At 51.4% G+C, this 18,035-nt stretch overlaps 1 protein-coding gene across 2 annotated transcripts in view; it reads right to left on the bottom strand.

Annotated features, from left to right (window-relative positions):
* The window catches only part of SPDL1 (spindle apparatus coiled-coil protein 1), a 424,110-nt gene that overhangs the window by 158,005 nt on the left and 248,070 nt on the right, over positions 1-18,035 (bottom strand). For both annotated transcript variants that reach the window (XM_078653377.1, XM_078653378.1), the window contains exons 7-8: positions 14,477-14,587; positions 10,861-11,001 (exon numbers count right to left, since the gene is read on the bottom strand). In XM_078653377.1, coding sequence (XP_078509503.1) covers positions 10,861-11,001; positions 14,477-14,587 — 252 coding nt within the window. The remainder of the gene's footprint in view (positions 1-10,860; positions 11,002-14,476; positions 14,588-18,035) is intronic.

Genomic DNA, 18,035 nt, shown 5'->3' on the forward strand with positions numbered 1-18,035 from the left:
CCTCCTTCTCGACGTCGATGTCCAGTCTATTGTCGGAACCAGCCTAGACGACGTTTCTTAGTTCCTCGACGTCGAGTCCCTTGCAGACGACGCCTGAACATCCCTTCGTCTCGACGTCAAACGTCGATGAGTCGCTGACGGCGGAGGGGTTCTGGTCCTCAACATAGATCGACGCCGTGTTGACGACGGCGGAGGGCTCTTCTTCCTAGACGCCGATCGTCGCGGAGACGACGACTGCCGATCCTAAACTCCTGTCGTCGTCGAGACGACGGCAGAGGAGATCCGATCATTGCCGCCGATAGTCGCCGGGTTGACGACGGCAGACTCCTGACCCCTCGACGTCGATGGACTGACGACGACTAAGTGTTACCTGCCCTCGCTTGCCGAACGTCGAGCTGACAGCGGGGGACTTCTGCTCCTCGACGCCGATCGTCGCCGGGTTGACTATGGTGGAGGGCTTCTGCTCCTCGACGCCGATCGTCGCCGGGTTGACTATGGTGGAGGGCTTCTGCTCCTCGACGTCTATCTTCGCCGGGTTGACGACGGCAGATGATCAAGATTCTTAGACGTTGACGACGTACCTGAATGGCGAGCCCGCCGTCGACGGTCTTTTCTTGGACAAATGACGCACCGGTGGTAGATTTTTCAGCACTGAAGCAGAAGAGCGAGGGACCTTGCTTCTGGATGGAGATCTCGCCCTCTTGGATCCCTTCCTCACCGGTGACCTGCCTCTGGAAGACTTTTCTGCCAGCCCATGAAGACGGATCCTTTCTCTGTCCTTTAAAGTCCTCTTGGACAGGGTCTGGCAATGAGGACAAGTCTTAGCAGACAAAGAATACAGACCTCATGAGAGTCTGACCAGGCCTTTTTTCCACAAGAAGGGCAGGGGTCAATAAGAGATGGCATTTTGAGTGGAAAAAAAGCCCAAAACTGTCAAAAAAAAGTCAGAACCTTAGTTCAAAAGGTGAAAGACGTCGAAGTAAGTCAAAAAAACTACCAAGAAAGTGAAGATTATTTCTGACTAAAATCAGAAAAAAGTGGAGCTGTGTAACCAGGATCCTTCCTGAAGGAGCCGGAAAGAACAACTGACCTAACTGTCACCCCTGAGGCATGATGGGAAGCAGGGAGTCATGACTGCCTTAAAGGCACAGAGCCAGTTAATCTCTATGTTGCTATGAGTTAGCTTTTCAGCCTTTTTAGGCTATGTTTCTTCAATGCAGCCTGGGAGCTGTATATGCGTTCATTCCTATTTGAGAGTTTGTGCTGACTGCTAGGGTATTAAAACCGATTTAAAACATGTTCTGCTGTTCTTTTTCCCAGTTTCTAATGCATTCTTTATGATATAAGGGGGAATCCTTACAGCATTATTCAGCTCTAGTGTGTGTAAGGCTGCAAATATATATATACTCCGTCTGGAGCACCTCCGTAAAGAGGTTGATATTAAGGGCCACCGTAGGGAGGTCGAGATGGAGAGCCTCTGCAGCCCGACGCAGCACCACGGTGTAGGAAGGGCCCTCCTCCATAGTAGGTGGAGGGGAGGCAAAGCACAAGTTACTTACCTTCGGTAACGATATATCTGTAAGAAACAGTAGTTAGTTTTAGATTCCTTATCTTAGACTAGATACCACAGCAATACCAACCCCGGTGGTGGGTCTGCCAACCAAGATCACACCAGAAAGTCCTGGAGAACGGAACAGCCGAAAAGCCATCTCTCCGGACTCGGCTGTCCAGGCAGTAGTGCCTAGCAAATGTGTGCAGCAAGGCCCACTTAGCTGCCTGACAGATGTCCTGCAAGGGGGCTTCCCGACCCAGGGCAGTAGTAGCTGCCGTGGCCAGAGTGGAATGGGCGCGCAGCCCCACAGGAGGCTTCTTCTTCGCCAAGGAGCAGCAAGCCTTGTAGCACAGAACGACCCACCGAGAGATAGTCCGCTTGTGCACCGCCCATCCCTTCTTAGCGCCCACATAACCAACAAAGAGCTGGACGTCCACCCGGAACTGGCTTGTGCGGTCTAGATAGAAGGAGAGCGCACGTTTTGGGTCCAGACGGTGGAGCCTCTTCCTCTTTCGAGGGATGCAGAGGCAAAAAGAAGGTGGGCAAAATGATGGACTGCCTGATGTGAAAGGTTGTAACCACCTTGGGCAGGAATGAAGGACGAGTCCTCAGAACAACCTTGTCCGGATGGACAGAGAGGAAAGGAGGTTTAGAAGATAAGAGCCTGGAGCTCACTCACTCTCTTGGCAGAGGTGATGGCAACCAGGAATGCAGTTTTAAGAGTCAAAAGACAAAGAGGACAGTTATCAATCAATCACTGTATTTCTAAAGCGCGCTATATCCCCGTGAGGGTCTCAAGGCGCTTGGGGGGGGGCTGCTACTGATCGAAGAGCCAGGTCTTGAGGAGTCTTCTTAAGGCCAGCAGGTCCTGGGTCTGTCGTAGGCTGGTAGGGAGAGCATTCCAGGTCTTGGCGGCAAGGTAGGAGAAGGATCTGCCGCTGGCGGTGGTTTTCCGAATACGAGGGACTGAGGCGAGGGCGAGACTGGCAGAGCGGAGGCTGCGGGTGGGGGTGTAGAAGCGGAGTCGGTCGTTGAGGTATGTAGGTCCGGTGTTGTGTAGCGCTTTGTGTGCGTGGATGAGGAGTTTGTAGCGCTTTGTGTGCGTGGATGAGGAGTTTGAAGGTGATCCTCTTGTTGACGGGGAGCCAGTGTAGGCCTCTAAGATGGGGTGTGATGTGGCTGCGTCGGGGGACGTCGAGTTGTGCCGAGGCGTTCTGGATTCGTTGTAGTCGTCTCACGAGCTTGGTTGTTGTTCCCGAGTAGAGCGTGTTCCCGTAGTCGAGTCAGCTGGTGACGAGGGCCTGGGTGACGGTATTTCTCGTTTCGGTGGGGTGGGGTGGGGGGGGGGGGGGAGATCCATTTGAAGATCCTGCGGAGCATTCGGAGGGTGTTGAAGCAGGACGTGGAGATGTCGTTGACTTGCTTGGTCATGGAGAGGGAGGAGTCGAGGATGACCCCCAGGTTGCGCGCATGGTCGGTGGGTTCCGGGGCAGTGCCTAGCGATGTGGGCCACCAGGAGTCGTCCCAGGCTGATGGGGTGGGTCCGAGGATGAGGACCTCCGTCTTGTCCGAATTCAGCTTCAGTCTGCTGTCCATCATCCAGTCGGTGACGGCCTTCATTCCTCTGTGGAAGTTGGCTTTGGCGGTGTGGAGGCTTCGGTGAGGGAGATGATCAGCTGGGTATCGTCGGCGTAGGAGATGATGTTGAGGCTATGTTGTCGTGCGACGTGGGCGAGCGGTGCCATGTAGATATTGAACAGCGTCGGGCTGAGGGAGGATCCCTGGGGGACGCCGCAGATGATATCTGTGGTTTTTGAGCGGAAGGGTGGGAGGTGGACGCTCGGAGTCTGTCGGAGAGGAAGGATGTGGTCCAGGCCAGGGACTTCTCTTGGATTCCGTCGTCATGGAGGCGTGCTGATAAGGTGCGGTGGCAGACCGTGTCGAAGGCTGCTGATCGGTCCAGGAGGATGAGGGCGGCTGTTTCTCCCTTGTCCATCAGGATCCTGATGTCGTCGCTGGCGGCGATGAGGGCGGTCTCGGTGCTGTGGTTGCTGCGAAAACCGGATTGGGAAGTGTCCAGGATGTTGTTGTCTTCGAGGTAGCGGGTTAGCGGTTTGTTGACAATCTTCTCTGTCACTTGTGCCAGGAACGGGAGCAGGTAGATGGGCCGGAAGTTATTGAGGTCCTTGGGGTCTGCCTTGGGTTTCTTCAGTAGGACGTTGATCTCGGCATTCTTCCAGCTTTCCGGGAAGGTTGCTGTCTCGAAGGAGAGGTTGATTGCTTTCCGGAGGTGGGGTGCGATGGTTGTGCTGGGCTTGTTGAAAACGTGGTAAGGGCAGAGGTCGAATGGGTATCCGGAGTGGATGGAGTTCATGGTTTTGATGGTGTCTTCGTCACTGACGGTGGGCCAGAGGGCCTGGCGGTCAGGCGGCTGGTGCGGGTGGAGGTCGCGGGGGTGGTGGGTGCGGGGGTGTCGGAGTTAACTGTCGTGGATGTCGGTGATCTTGCGGTGAAAGAAGGTGGCCAGGGAATCGCACAGGTCCTGTGATGGTGGAATGTCGTTGGTGTTGGAGCTGTGGTTGGAGAGTTCTTTCACGATGCTGAAGAGCTCTTTGGTGTTTTGTGCTTTGTTGTCTAGGCGGTCCTTGAAGGCGGTCCTCTTGGTGGTCCTGATGAGTTGGTAATGTCTGCGAGTGGCGTTCTTGAGGGCTGTGTGGCTGTCTGGTGTTCGTCGTGGAGCCATTTCTTCTCCAGCTTCCGGCAGGTGCGCTTGGATGTTGAGGTCTTCGGTGAACCAGGCGACTTTCTTGTTGGTGTGGTTAGTTGTGGAGAACTTGAGAGGGTCGTTGATCCACTGTTTGAGGTTATTCGCGGCGGTGTCGGCGGGTGGTCTCAGGGTGAGGGTGGTTGTCAGTTGGTCCTCAGTGACCTTGCCCCAGCAGCGGCGTGGCAATTGTTGGGCACGGTGGTATGTGGTGGGTTTCTTGAAGGTGAAGTGGACGCATCTGTGGTCGGTCCCGTGGGGTTCGGTGGTGTGGTTGAAGGAGACATGGGGGCTTGCGGAGAAGAAGGGGTCCAGCTTGTGTCCGGCGGCATGGGTGGAGGTCGTCACGAGCTGTTTGAGTCCGAGTTTGGCGAGATTGTCCATCAGGACGGTGGAGTTGGCGTTGTTGTTGTTATGAAGTGGCTCAAAGGGAGCGCACATCACATAAGTTAGTACAAGGTTCAAGTCCCACTGAGGCATCACGAAGGGAACAGGAGCAAACATGTGTGATGCCTTTCAAGTATCTATTTACAACATGGGACTTGAAAAGAGAAGGCTGATCAGGAAGTCTTAAGATGGCTGCAATGGCCGAGAGGTAGCCTTTGATAGTGCCCAGAGCAGAGCCCTGCTGGGCAACAGAAAGAAGGAAGAGGAGAACTTCTGAAAGGGGGGCACAGAGTGGATCCACAGCCTTTGCTGTGCACCATGCCACAAACTTGTTCCACCTGCAGGCGTATACCGATTTTGTGGAGGGACGCCTGGCTGCCAGAATCACATCACAGACTTCATGATGCAAGTCAAATGGTCTCAACTGCCTCCGCTCAATCTCCACGCATGTAGGTGGAGACAGGACAGGTTCGGGTGGAGGACCGTCCCCTGCTGCTGCGATAGGAGGTCCTTCTTAAGAGGCAGACGAATCGGTGGATCGACTGACATGCTGAGTAGCTCGGGATACCAGTATCTTCGTGCCCAGTCCGAAGCCCTAAGGAGGACTCGGGCCCGGTCGCGATAGATCTTCTTCAGCACTCTGGGCAGAAGTGGTATAGGCAGAAAGGCGTACAACAGACCACAGTTCCACTCGCGGCGAAATGTGTCTCCTAGCGAGTGCCGCCTTGGAAATTCCAACGCGCAGAACTGTGCGCGTTCTCTTCTGTGGCAAATGGATCTAACCAAGGCTCTCCCCACTGCAGAAAGAGACATTGCGCCACGTCAGAGCTCAGACGCCATTCGTGATCCATCATACACCGATGGCTGAGTTTGTCCGCCCTGGCATTCAGGGAATCTGCCAGGTGTTGGACCACCAGGGTGATGCCCTAGCGTTCCAGCCATGTCCAGAGGCGCAGAGCCTACCCCCCCTGTTTGTTGCAGTACCACATGGCGGTGGTGTTGTCCGTGAACACCTGCACTACACTTCCCCGGACAGAGGAAGGAATGCCTTCAGTGCAAGCCGGATCGCCCGCAGCTCCAGAAGGTTGATATGTAGCCAGGGCTCCGCCGGAGACTAGAGGCTTCTGATCTCTGCCTCTCCCATGTGCCCCCCCCCCGCATCCCAGGAGGGACGCATCCGTCACTATTACATGCTCCGGTTGGGGTAGGGAGAGGGATCTGCCGTCGACCCAATCGTGGTCTATGAGCCACCACTGCAACGGTCTTGCAGTGCCCTTCAAGATCCGGACATGGTCGGACAGGTTGCCCGGATGCTGTGGCCACTGAAACTTCAGGTCCCACTGCAGAGCCCGCATCCGCCACCTGGAGTGATGCACCAGTAGGATGCAGGAGGCCATCAGCCCCAGGAGCTGCAGCGTCAACCTGACCAAGACCTGGGGTGAAGGCTGAAAGCTTGGAATCAGAGCCTAAATATCCCAAACCCACTGCTCGGGGGGATAAACCCGAAACTGCGCCGAGTCTAGAACCGCTCCGATGAAGAGGAGCTTCTGAGAGGGGCACAGGTGTGACTTCGGCACATTGATGGAGAACCCCAGCAGGTGCAGAAGGTCGGACGCAGTCTGGAGGTGGGAGACGACTGTCTGAGCTGAGATTCCCGCCATCACTTTCGTGAACTCCCGAGGAGCGCTGGTAAGGCTGAAGGGGAGCACGGTAAACTGAAAGTGCTCGCGGCCAACCGTGAACCGCAGGTAGCGCCGGTGGGCCAGCAGAACGGGGATGTGGAAATAGGCGTCCTGCAAGTCCAAAGCCACCATCCAGTCTCCAAGGTCTAGGGCAGTTAAGACCTGAGTCAATGTCAGCATCTTGAACTTCTCCTTCCGGAGGAAGCCGTTGATGTTCCGGAGGTCCAAGATAGGGCGTAGGCCTCCTTTGCCCTTCTTGGGAACCAGAAAGTAGTGGGAATAACAACCACACCTTACTTCAGGCCCAGGAACGCGCTTGACAGCCTCCTTGGCCAAGAGAGCCGTAACTTCCTCTTGCAGAAGCTGCAAGTGATCCCCCGACATGCGGTGGTATTGCGGCGGCATGGCACGAGGTGTCGTTTCGAAGAGGAGGGATTAGCCCCATTGGACGATTTGCAGCACCCACCTGTCCGACATGATGGTACGCCAGTGGAGGAGGTGATGGCGAACCCTGCCCCCCACTGGCGTTGAGTGGGCCTGAAATGCCGGACTAGGAAGGCTTAGAGGCAGATGCTGCAGGTGTGGATGTGGACTGACCCTGCCATTGACCCCCGGCACCGCCACGGCGGTAAAAACGTCCGCGACCGCGTTGAGACTGGTTCTGTGGCTGGCTGGAGGTGTGGGGGCACCCCTCCCTTGGCCATGAAAGGGGCAAAAAGCAGAAGTTTGCTGGCGCTGGCCAAGGCCCAAGAACTTAGCCGTAGCCCTGGTGTCCTTAAAACACTCTAGCGCACTATCTGCTTTGTCTCCAAATTAGCGACGGTAATCGAATGGCATGTCCATGAGCGTGGCCATAGACATCCGCCGAGAATTCGGCAGACAGCAGCCAGACGAGGCGACGAATCGCCACCTACGTGGAAATTGCTAATCCCAGTGAGTCCATGGTATTAAGTCCACATCTAATCGAGTACCGTGCTGCATCCCGCCCCTCTACCAGGGCTTGGGCGAGCCATGTCCGGGCCTCCTCCGGACACTGTGGCAGCACCTCCGCAACCGTATCCCACAGAGAGTGGGTGTAATGGCCCAAAAGGCAGGCGGTGTTGACAGTCCGCAGCCCCAAACTCAGAGAGGAGAACAGTTTCTTCCCAAACAGATCATACCTTTTATATTCCCAATCTGGAGGAGCGGGTGGGAATGTGGTCTGGGACGTAGAGGCCTAATTCACCAGACTCTCGGAGTGGGGTGAATGGACAGAAAGCAGGGGTCGCCCGGAGCCGGGCGGTGGCGTCGGGCCACGTTCCGTTCTACAGGGAGGTCTGTAGAAGGCTTGGACCAGGTGCCCATCAGAACGTCGGTAAGGGATTCGTTAAACGGCAGTAGAGGCTCCGAGGAGCTTGCCTGCCGTTTGAGCACCTCAGTGAGGAGGTTAGTCCTCACAGCCGCGACAGGAAGCTCAAGAGAAAAGGCCTTGGCCGCCCCTTTCAACACAACGCTATAAGTAGCCCCCTCCTCCGAAGTCACGGAGGGAGGAGAGATGAATCCAGTGTCCAGACCACTGGCCTCCCCCAGCTCATCTGCCCAGTCCTGGTTTAACTGGCACTGCTGGGCCAGAGGGTCCTTAGACCCCTCCCAGTCCTCCTCGTCATCCATCTCCTGGAAACCAGGCAAAAAAGATGGAGCCGGGTCGTAGGTGAATTGTTCACCCATCGGCGTCTGAGACATCGACGAGCGGTGCTGCTCCGGCGTCGCACCTGGACCGGGGCTGAAACCGGGGACGGTGTTGTCCGAAGACGGCACCGGGAGCGACACCCTCGAGGTCGGCGCCAGCAGAGGAGTAGTGAGGTCGACTGGCGACAACCCGAATCCAGGCCTGGAACCTGTGGGGCCCTGCGGCGTCGGGACCAGAGTCAACGACGGCACTAGGGCCGAAGCACCTGACGGCGCCGGGGCCGGAGACGCCGGCTCACTAGGGTTCCTAGTCCGACCCGCGGGGCCCAAAGGCACCTCGACAGGTGACGGAGGGAAGGGAGTTCTCATGACCACGAGAAAAGCACTTATCTCCTGCGGCGTCGCGTGCAGCCCAGGGATCGGCGGTATGGAGCTGGTCGCCCGAACCCCCGGCAACCGTCGCGCGTGCATCGGTGGGGGGGGGGGGGAAATGAGTCGGAAGAGCGATGACGCATCTTCAACTTCTTTTCCAAATGCCTCGACTTACCGGAGGACTTGGAGCCCGACGAGTGGTGGTGACTCGACGAGCGGCGATCACTGCGGCCCCGCGACCGGTCCCTCGACTTCCTCCTCGACCGGGACCTCGAGTGGCGCAGTGCCGACTGCCGGAGCTCGAGCAGCTTACGGGACCGCTCACGTCTAGCCTTCGAGGTCAAGGCAGGCAGTCAGGGCACAACTTGTCATCGTGGTCGGCCCGATGCAGTAAAGGGACCGATGGTGGGGGTCGGTCACCGACATCAGGCAGTGACAGGCGTCACAAGGTTTAAAACCAGGCATCCCTAATGGCACCGAAATCGACTCGAAAAGTGATCAAAGGAGATCAAAAAAGTTAGTAAAAAAATTACTAGACTACTGCTCTTCCCAGATGTTTGCTTGCTGGCACGGAAAAAAGAAGAACTCATGTCAGCGCGTGAGGGCAGCGTCTAAGTATTCAGACAACATCATCCCGGCGATCACGACACCGGATGCGGAGCCGCAGACGACGCATACCGACGCGCAAGGGTACTGCTGACAAAAACTTTCCGGATCCAGCCTGACGTCTGGGGATATTCTAAGGTAAGGAATCTAACACCAACCAGTTTCTTTCAGATCCCTGGGTCAGAAGACACATCAAGCTCGCCCGCATCTTGAAGGTCGTCTACCCAATCCTGCTCGGAGTCACACTGCCGGGCAAGGGGATCCTCTTCAGCCGTCCCAGTCCTCGTCCGGCTCCGGAGTAGAGGGAGCCGGCTGCGGCGGCAGGGCCGGAGAAGGGGCAGGTGGCGTCGGGAATGGCGCCAAAAACCATGCCGGGCAGAGCCGTATTCCAATGCGGATCCCAGGTCGGAACGAAATGGTCTAAGAACCGGGGCAGGGGTGGGATAAACTGCACCCAGTGCAGCGCCTGTAGCGAGCCAGGGTCGGCACCGGGGCCGGAGGAAAGGGCCGCGCTGGGGCCGGGGCACTGCACCTTGTGGCGCCGGGGCTAGAGCCGGCGGCGCTAGATCCTGTTGCGCCGGTGGTGGTGCCGCCAGGCCAACAGGATCTGGACACGGACCCGCAGGGTCTGCAGGCGCACTGGCGGGAGCCCGAGGCCTAAAAATGCGGTCCATGGCAGCAAGAAACTCTTGCATCTGTTTGGGAGTCGCCAATGGACCCAGGTATGGCGGGTAGGCCGCGGGACTCCCAGGCTCCAGAGCCTATGGGGCAGAGCCACTGTCCACCTCAGAGGAGCGTCGGGGGGACGTCTGAGAGTGGACACGCTTCTTCTATTTCTTTCTATGGCGTCGCTTACCGGAATCTGAACGCAAAGACTTAAGAGCCTGAGGAGCGACGGCTACGGTCCCGCGAGCGGTCTCGCGAACGGCCCCTAGACCCGGAGCGGCGGTGAGAGGAGTGCCGAACCTCCAGCAACTTCAGGCGCCGCTACCGCATGGCCTTCGGGGCCATGGCTCGACAGTCTCGGGAATCATGGTCGGTCTCCAGGCAGTAGAGGCACACATCGTGGGGGTCCGCCACCGACAGCTAAGCAAAACTTTCCGGATCCAGTCTGACGCCTGGGAAGATATTCTAAGGTAAGGAATCTATCACAAACGTGTCTCTTTCAGATATTCAAATTGTTTTCTATTATGACTGTTGAGATGACTCTGATAATTACCGTCACTCTGATACTCAAGATATGTGTACAAACTGTATAACCAAGAACATTTTATTGTAAAATACCAAATGTGAGGGTTTGTTTCTAGAAGTTGGGGCGCAGACCCATATTTATATACTATACTCCCTCTGCAGATGGATTACTTTGATAGGGCTATCTGACCGACACTCTTGATCTATACAAGAATAACTTCTTGTGGTTAGGAGTGAGAAACACCTGACCTTTCTCCAAACAGTGTATGCTACATATTTCTCTAGGTGCTTAGGACATCTACTCCATCTACCTGCCCAATTCTCTCCAGGATGTTGATTTCTGGGGGAGCGAAAGGCATCAATTTCCATTGCCACAATAACTAAGATGGGGCGGCGGTGTTGTGGTCCTAATTTCAGGGAGCATGGCTTTGTCATTATGTGTTGATGGACAGGTCTAAATACCAGCAGCAATATTCCAGAATGGTAGTGGATGGGTGGGTCTTTGACAAAAGCACATTTGGTTGCATGTTCTTGGCATGGTCGAATTCTCCAAATTATGTATAAACAAAATAATTTCTAAAAACATAACTCTCTGACTAAACAATAACATGTTGACAATTGGGGTTTCACACTCATACCTGACACTTCTCCAGTTGATGAACTTTAATTAAAAGCTTTTCAATTTCACTATTTTTCTGGGCCACCATGGACTGCAAACGTTCACGCTGTTCAGGGTCAGTCTGAGAACCTTTTATTTGAAAGAGTGTTGCAACTTGTACCTGCAAATAAAGACAGCATTGCAAAATTTATACTTTTAACAAAGAATTTGCTCAAAGGCACACAAGTATGCCAAAGGAGCTAAGTTAGAATAAGCCTTTAGGACACATATTGATTAGGTTGCGTATTTGCCAACTGCTTCTACTCCTATTTTAGGTTAGTAACTTTTTTTTAACAATCTACAAATCACCCACTAGGACAGCAAGAACAGAGATCATCTACTCAACATTTGAGCTTTAAAAGAGCTATTTTAGAGACCTGTGGAACAGCAGACAATCAGAAATTTGGCTCAGATAGGGAGAGCGAGCAGTCAATATTTAGGAACAGTCACAGAATAGGAGGGCACCCCCTAATCTCACTTTCTTCAAGTTGTCAGATGTGCTATGAAGCAGTCTTTCTGGGTTTTAAGTGGCAAGATATATTTTCAAACAAGAGGGACTTGCGCAAAATTTACTTTATGCTCAAGTTCCTTGAATTAAACTCTATCCTCAATAGGTAACCAAAGTAGTGCCCAAAGTTTTGAATGGCAGAATCTGGGTGTTCCTGAGGACCATCCAGATGCCTTAGGCTACAAGTTGTTCAGAACTAGGGATGGAAGCCGTAAAGAAAGGGCATTGTAGTTGTCTAAGTGTGAGCCTATAAAGACAGACACAGCATGATTGCACCTTTCCAGCATCAAATATGGAATAGAGTTACTAGGCTACCTCAAAAAAGTTAAAGATATTCATGCATTACCTTGAGAGTCCTCCAGTACAATTTTTACGATCTTAATCCTTAAGATTCTGTAGGAAGCCGGTTCTTTATAGGTTGTATCAAAATGAGATATATGGTGTAAAAAGACCAGGGGTTCCCTTTTGAGGTAATAGGGGGCTTGTTATGGCAATCCCAAGGTGCTAATAGGGGATGATGTGGTTGAGCAACCTTAGGCTTAACGCAGAGGCGTGCAAGACATCTGAAAATACACACAATGGTCAATAAACGAGTCACACGATCCAAAAGGGAGATCCACACCAATTTTTTAAAACAGCAAGAATCGTTATATATGTTTAGGCATCAGAAGAAAATCGTTCAGTTAAGTATGTTTTTAAAGAATATTTTTTTAGTTCAAAAAGTCAACAGTGCAATTTTTGAGTTCTGTAATGTTAACCTAATGGAGGAAAATCATATGCGGTTTATCGGTTCTTGTCAGCAACTTACGGGTCCCGTTTCCAGGAGTTAAGGTGAGTGGTGGTCAAGATCCAAGGAAGCACCAGCAGAACACTACCAGCTGGGGCACTAGGGCTGCCAGCTGCAGAGGTGCCAAACATCGTTGGGTGCCCAATGTTATTCAATGTAGATCGGATGCGATAGAAAGAGGCTGCGGAAGTGGACTGTGTGAACAGTCCAGTGAACTGCTTTGGTTCTTGTGATGTTGGGGAACATGGGGACACCTTTGGCCCTCTTCTCCTCAGGACAGGGCGTCAGGGTGCAAAGGGCATTTGGGGTGTTGGGTTTCTCAGTCAGGCAACACTCGCAGTTAAGGGGCCTGACAACAGAGGTTGCAGGCAAAGTTGATGAGTTACTCCACAGTGGAATCTGTACCTTGAGGGTTAGGGGAACATGCTGAAACCATTGGCACACTTCGACATGGGCTAGGGGGCTTGGACGCAGTGGTACCTGGTGGTGTCAGGTTTTGTCGGGCCGGCGTCTTGGTAATGTTTTGGCTGCAGGGGACAGTTTCGCTGTCCTTTGGGAGGTCTTGGTTCCTGAGTAAAGGCTGGCACGTCTCCTGGGTTTTGGGGAAACAGCAGCTGCAGGACATGCCAACTTTTGGTGCAATAGGCAAAATCAGCAGGCAGGCCAGCAGGGTTGGCGCCAAATCAGTTGCTGGGTTGTCTGTTCTTGCTGTGTGACTCTGCTCGTCCATCTTCTTTCTTCAGGTCGTCAGGATCTGCTCTTCTAGGCACATTAGGGGTGTCTAGGGTAGTAGCCAATGTGCTACTGACCCTAGACGTCACTATGCTCCCCTATATGACCACTTCCTGTAGGAAGTGGGTATAACCCCGACCCAGAATTCCTATGTATGCCATCACTAAGATGACTACTTCTGAAAAATTGTGTCCACCTCAGTTTAGCCCACCTTAGGGGTGGTACTAGCCTGAGGGTGGCACGCCTACCTGACTAGCTAATGTTCCCACCTGTCCAGGTGCCAAAGGGGCTCTGGACAAGGGGGTTGGCTTCCTCTCCTGTGAGGGGTAGCCAGATTCGCATTTCAAAGGCATTCGCTCTTTGATGCTGGCCAGCTTAAGAAGGTTAATCAGCAGGTCATCCTGTGGGAGGGGGCGTTACACCCTCTTCCCAGACAGGGTTTTGTTCTGGGCCTCCTGAGAACAGATACTCTCACCCTAGGAGGTCAGAACAGTGTCTTGGGTGGCAGGATGGCAGAAACCAGTCAGGGAACACACCAAAGGCTGGTAGGTTTTCAAGGGACACTTCTAAGTTGCCCTCTGGATGTATGTATTGATAAATCCATCACTGGAATTTAGTGTAGGTTTACCAATACGAGATGTTTGATACCAAACATCCCTATCTTCGGTGAAGCCATTACGTAGCTGGGGATCTTGTTTTCACTAGTGTCCAGCACATATTTTAAAATGGCTTCCCAGGTCAATTTCACTGCAAGTAATAGAACTCACCGGCGCAGGGGCATATCTGCTCATGCAGGTATACCTTCACATGTAATATTTAGCACCCTGCCTATGGTCTGTAAGGCCTGCTGTAGGAGTGACTTACAAATATTAAATGCAGTGTAGGGAACATGGCACACAGGGATGTGCGGCATGTTGTGTTTTCACTTTTGTCTGCACCAAGACGTGCAGTCTTGCACGTGCTGCTGTCCTTAGGGACCCTCTTTAGTACCTCAGGGGTACTACATACTAGGGACTTACAGAGTGTGCTAAATATTTTGCCAATTTGGGAAACAATTGCACAATTTTGAGAAAGAGCTCTGGAACTGGGGACCTGGTTAGCAGGAACCCAATGCACTTCCAGTCGAAATCGCATCAGTTACCAGGCAAAAAGTGGATGTGAATGTCAAAAGGGCTACTTTCTTACAGGTTAGTAACAGTTTTTTTTTTCTTTTTACATGGAAGGAAGGGCATGTCTCCATTTCAACTGGCCAGTAAAATGGAAAACGCAATTTTGCACTGCTGTCTACAACAAAGATCTCAGTTTTCAGAGCCAGTTGTTGTACATCCTGTTCCTAACCTCCAACGCACATTACTGGAAACATCAGGCAAGTGACTGTCATCACCATTCATTTTAAGGTCTAATTTCCAATATTAATGTTTCCAGAATTTGGGCCGTCCAAAGAAGCTAAAAACAGCATAGTATAAGGAAAATTTGAACATAAAAAGGCATAACACAATCAACATTAGTTTTTAGCTTATAATTATATGGCCATGAAAGCCTGCAAGGAAAATTGCCAGGAAATAATACCTTCATTCTGTGCAACTGTTGTCTAGTGAATGCATACTGTTTCTGCAGGGACTGGTGTTGTACCTTCATACCAATCAGTGCACGCTCCATTTCAGCTCTACGATCTTCCACCTAGAGAAAATTGTAAGGAACACATTAGTACATTTGAAAAGGGATTCAATTTTGTAACATTCTATGCAAATATTGAATATTCTTCATTTTTAAAACTCTAGCCGCCCATTTAAAGAGTTGGAGTTGTCCTTAGCGACACAAAATAAATGGGTGAATTGTGGGAGAGCAGGTGCCAACAAACCAATTTTGAAGTCAAGCCAAAAACAACAACATAAGAAAATATCAAGTAGGCATGAAGGACTTGGTGTTACTGACCAAACAGAGCATTTACAAAATGAAAAAGGAAAAATATTTAAGAAAATATGAAGCTTTAAATGAACTGCACAAGCAGTTGGATCTGACAGTGGGACCTAAGGAGTGAAGTAGGCAGTGTTAGCTGCCCTGACAACCAAGGGATACTGCTGCCTCAAGAACCTGGGCCAAAGAACTACAAGGAGGTGTGATAGGAGAGGAGCTGCCTACCACTCTTCCCTCAGTGGAGGTGAAACAATTTGAAGAAAGCTTCAGAAATCTGCTAACAAATAGAGGCCAGGATGCCTAAAACATATTCAGCACCAAACCCCCTTCACAAAAGCCCACTGTGGCTGGGGAAAAGAGTATTAGTTTGTCCTGCTCATTGGTAGATATAGCCCAGACCACTGGGCAGCTGAAAACATACCTATGACCTGTGGTGAGATAGTTTAATGCGTAGGGTGCTCCCGCTCCTTGCTGCCATGTCGTTAAAGCCAAATACTCCCTCCAGCTCGTGAAGACCTGCAGGCACAGATGAGCAGGGAGACAGAAGCTGTCAGCACCGGAGTGTGCTTGGCCTGGGCATGCAGGCTTGCCCTTCTGCACAGCCCATCGAAATAGGGTTTATGGAAGCCCCACACATTGGACAGTGGCACTCACTTTAAAAGTCTTTGTGCCGGTGGGCATGTTAAGGAGACAAAATGCCCAAGAGAAAGTTTTCAGTGGTGACAGGGAAGGAACCGCCCGGTGAAAAGGCACACCATAGAAGGCACTTGGGTTGATAAAAATGTGTGCATTCATGTATTTCGACACTCCAGGGTGGGCAAGAACAAACCACCAAGATGCATTAGCTTTGTGTGCTTCCAGGAGACCAGCAAACCTCCCAGAGGAGGCTTCCTGTGCATGTTGGAATTTTGCACTCTAGGTCTCCCAGGGCACGGAGAGTGTGAGTGATCAAGGGAGAGTTTGCTTTGTTTTTCAAGCACTACCAAAGCTTTGATTTTTGTTCATATGCTCATGGGTGCATAGACCTTTGCTGCTAGGCCCACTGTTTGCCAAACTACCTAGTTAAAAGTAGAAGAAAAGTTAATATTGAATAAGTATTCAAGGGCTTATGATTGCATTTATTGTTTATGGTGAAACTGTGGATAGACATTTAAAATAGACTCCAGCATAAGCAAAAGACGTGTGTGAATATGCACCACACAGCTGGATGGCATCATAGTCTGTGTATATTGCTATTTCCATGCTACACTTCAATATGAGTCAACTGCTATAAGAGTGTTGCAACGTATCCCCTTTATGGGTGGTAACTGAGTATTTTTCTTTTTTTGGGGGACTCACCTGGTAATCTTGAACTCTGAGACGCTGCTATTCAGTGCCCGATATAAGTGCTCTAACCCCTAAAACGTGCAAATTGGTTTAAACTCTGATTTTCACATTTACCTTCCCTATAAGGCCAAAGTATATGGGACATAAATACACCCCGGGCATGGAAAGTAGAGTCACTTTTGGACTACAGTGTCGTCCACTATAGGGGCAGTGAAAACATTGCTGCAGGCCTACCCTGTGAAGCAGACAGCAGCAGATTGAAGCCTGCTGTACAACCTGTCAGGTAGAAAACTATGATTTTAATTATTAGATGAGTCACCCCGAGCACATTTTACTGCCCACAAGGCAGGGTGCATGACATTTAAGAGCAGACCATGGCATGTTGCCAGAAAGCAAATGTTAGGTGGCACTTGTAAAGCCCCAGCTTTCGTCTCCATAGTCGGGTTTGCACCAATCCGAGTAGGAGGAAAGGCACCACCAAAACTGGTTTTGGGTGACCACAGACGAGGGGAACTGGTCATTACCATGCCACACCTATGGGTGGGTACTTGGGCTCTGCAGAAGCGGAGAAGGATTGGATGCCGTAAAGCAACAGGAACTACTAAAAAAAGTGGATAGGGTTGCCTGAAAACTTTTATCCCATTGGTTAGAGAGTGCCCAGTACTCTCCCCCCTACAAGTTGATGAACCCTAAAAAGCTGAACTCTCGCCCACCCTTCCACAGAACACTTTCTGGATCTGCAGAATAACAGGACAAACTGGACCTACTGTCTGAAGGACTGGACACGCTCCCTCCTGCACCCTGGTTAAACAAGTAGACTGTAAGCATAAGTTTTGTGAATTCCTGTACGGCTTCAGGGGCACAATAATCAGCACAAGGCCTTTTACTGGAAGTCCCCATCTGACCAGTGGCAACTTTACTTGGACAGGACTTTGCTTTGGGGCTTTGACTGGCACTCTGAGAGTCTGTAAGTGCACTCCCCTGAAGACCTGGGCCTTAGAAATATACTTCTTAGATTGTTCCGGCACTAGAAAAAAGTTTGGAAAAACATTTCCTTCAGAGCTTCAGTGGGAATCTGTGGGGAAAAGTATCAGGCTGGCAGCGCCACTGCCTCAGACTGGATAACACTCAAAGCAGCTCCAAACAAATGACTAAGTCGCCACAGCTCGAGTGGGATCAGCCTACTTCAAGTATACGGCTTTGAGGTCCAATGTTAAAATCTCAGCAGTGGGCCCACTCACAGAGGATTTTTCTTCTCAAAAAGTGAAGAAGTCCCTGTACTGTGTTTGGAGTTAAAACCGCTTTTGAACTATTCTTTCACCAGGACCAATCCTCTAGTTGCATCCGACCAGAGCTCCATCATGTTTGGCTTCAAATTGCACCTAGGTGTTGGTCTATCGCTTGCAAAAATTACGTGATATGCGCTTTCTGATATTATTGTCACTTACATCTTTAAAAAAAATCATCTCTCCAGTTCCTCTTGTTGGATTTTTGTCATTTTGATCTTATTTGACTCTTAGGAGATTTCTCTTTACAATATAATTGGTTGTGGCATTGATTTGTGTGACGACTTTCCATTGTGTATGCATGGCCTACATGTGATTTGAGCCCGACTGCTTTGTGCCACGTTACCAGGAATGGAATACAGGTTTATTTTATTTAATTGCGGTGACATCTTACAGGTGGTGGCTTTATACTTTTAGGTAGACAATTTTTGTTCTACCAAATGTCGTCCCACATCATTTGTCCGCTGTGCCTGAACAGAATCAGAGGCAGTGAAAACAGTTCTCATCCCTTAACCTGGAGGAGAAATCCAGAAACAAATAGCAGCTGCTTCAGACACACAGTCCATTGTCTGACTCAAGACAGTAAATCTGGACTACAT

The sequence above is a fragment of the Lissotriton helveticus genome, chromosome 7, assembly GCF_964261635.1.
Source record: "Lissotriton helveticus chromosome 7, aLisHel1.1, whole genome shotgun sequence".
In the NCBI taxonomy this organism is placed as follows: domain Eukaryota; kingdom Metazoa; phylum Chordata; class Amphibia; order Caudata; family Salamandridae; genus Lissotriton; species Lissotriton helveticus.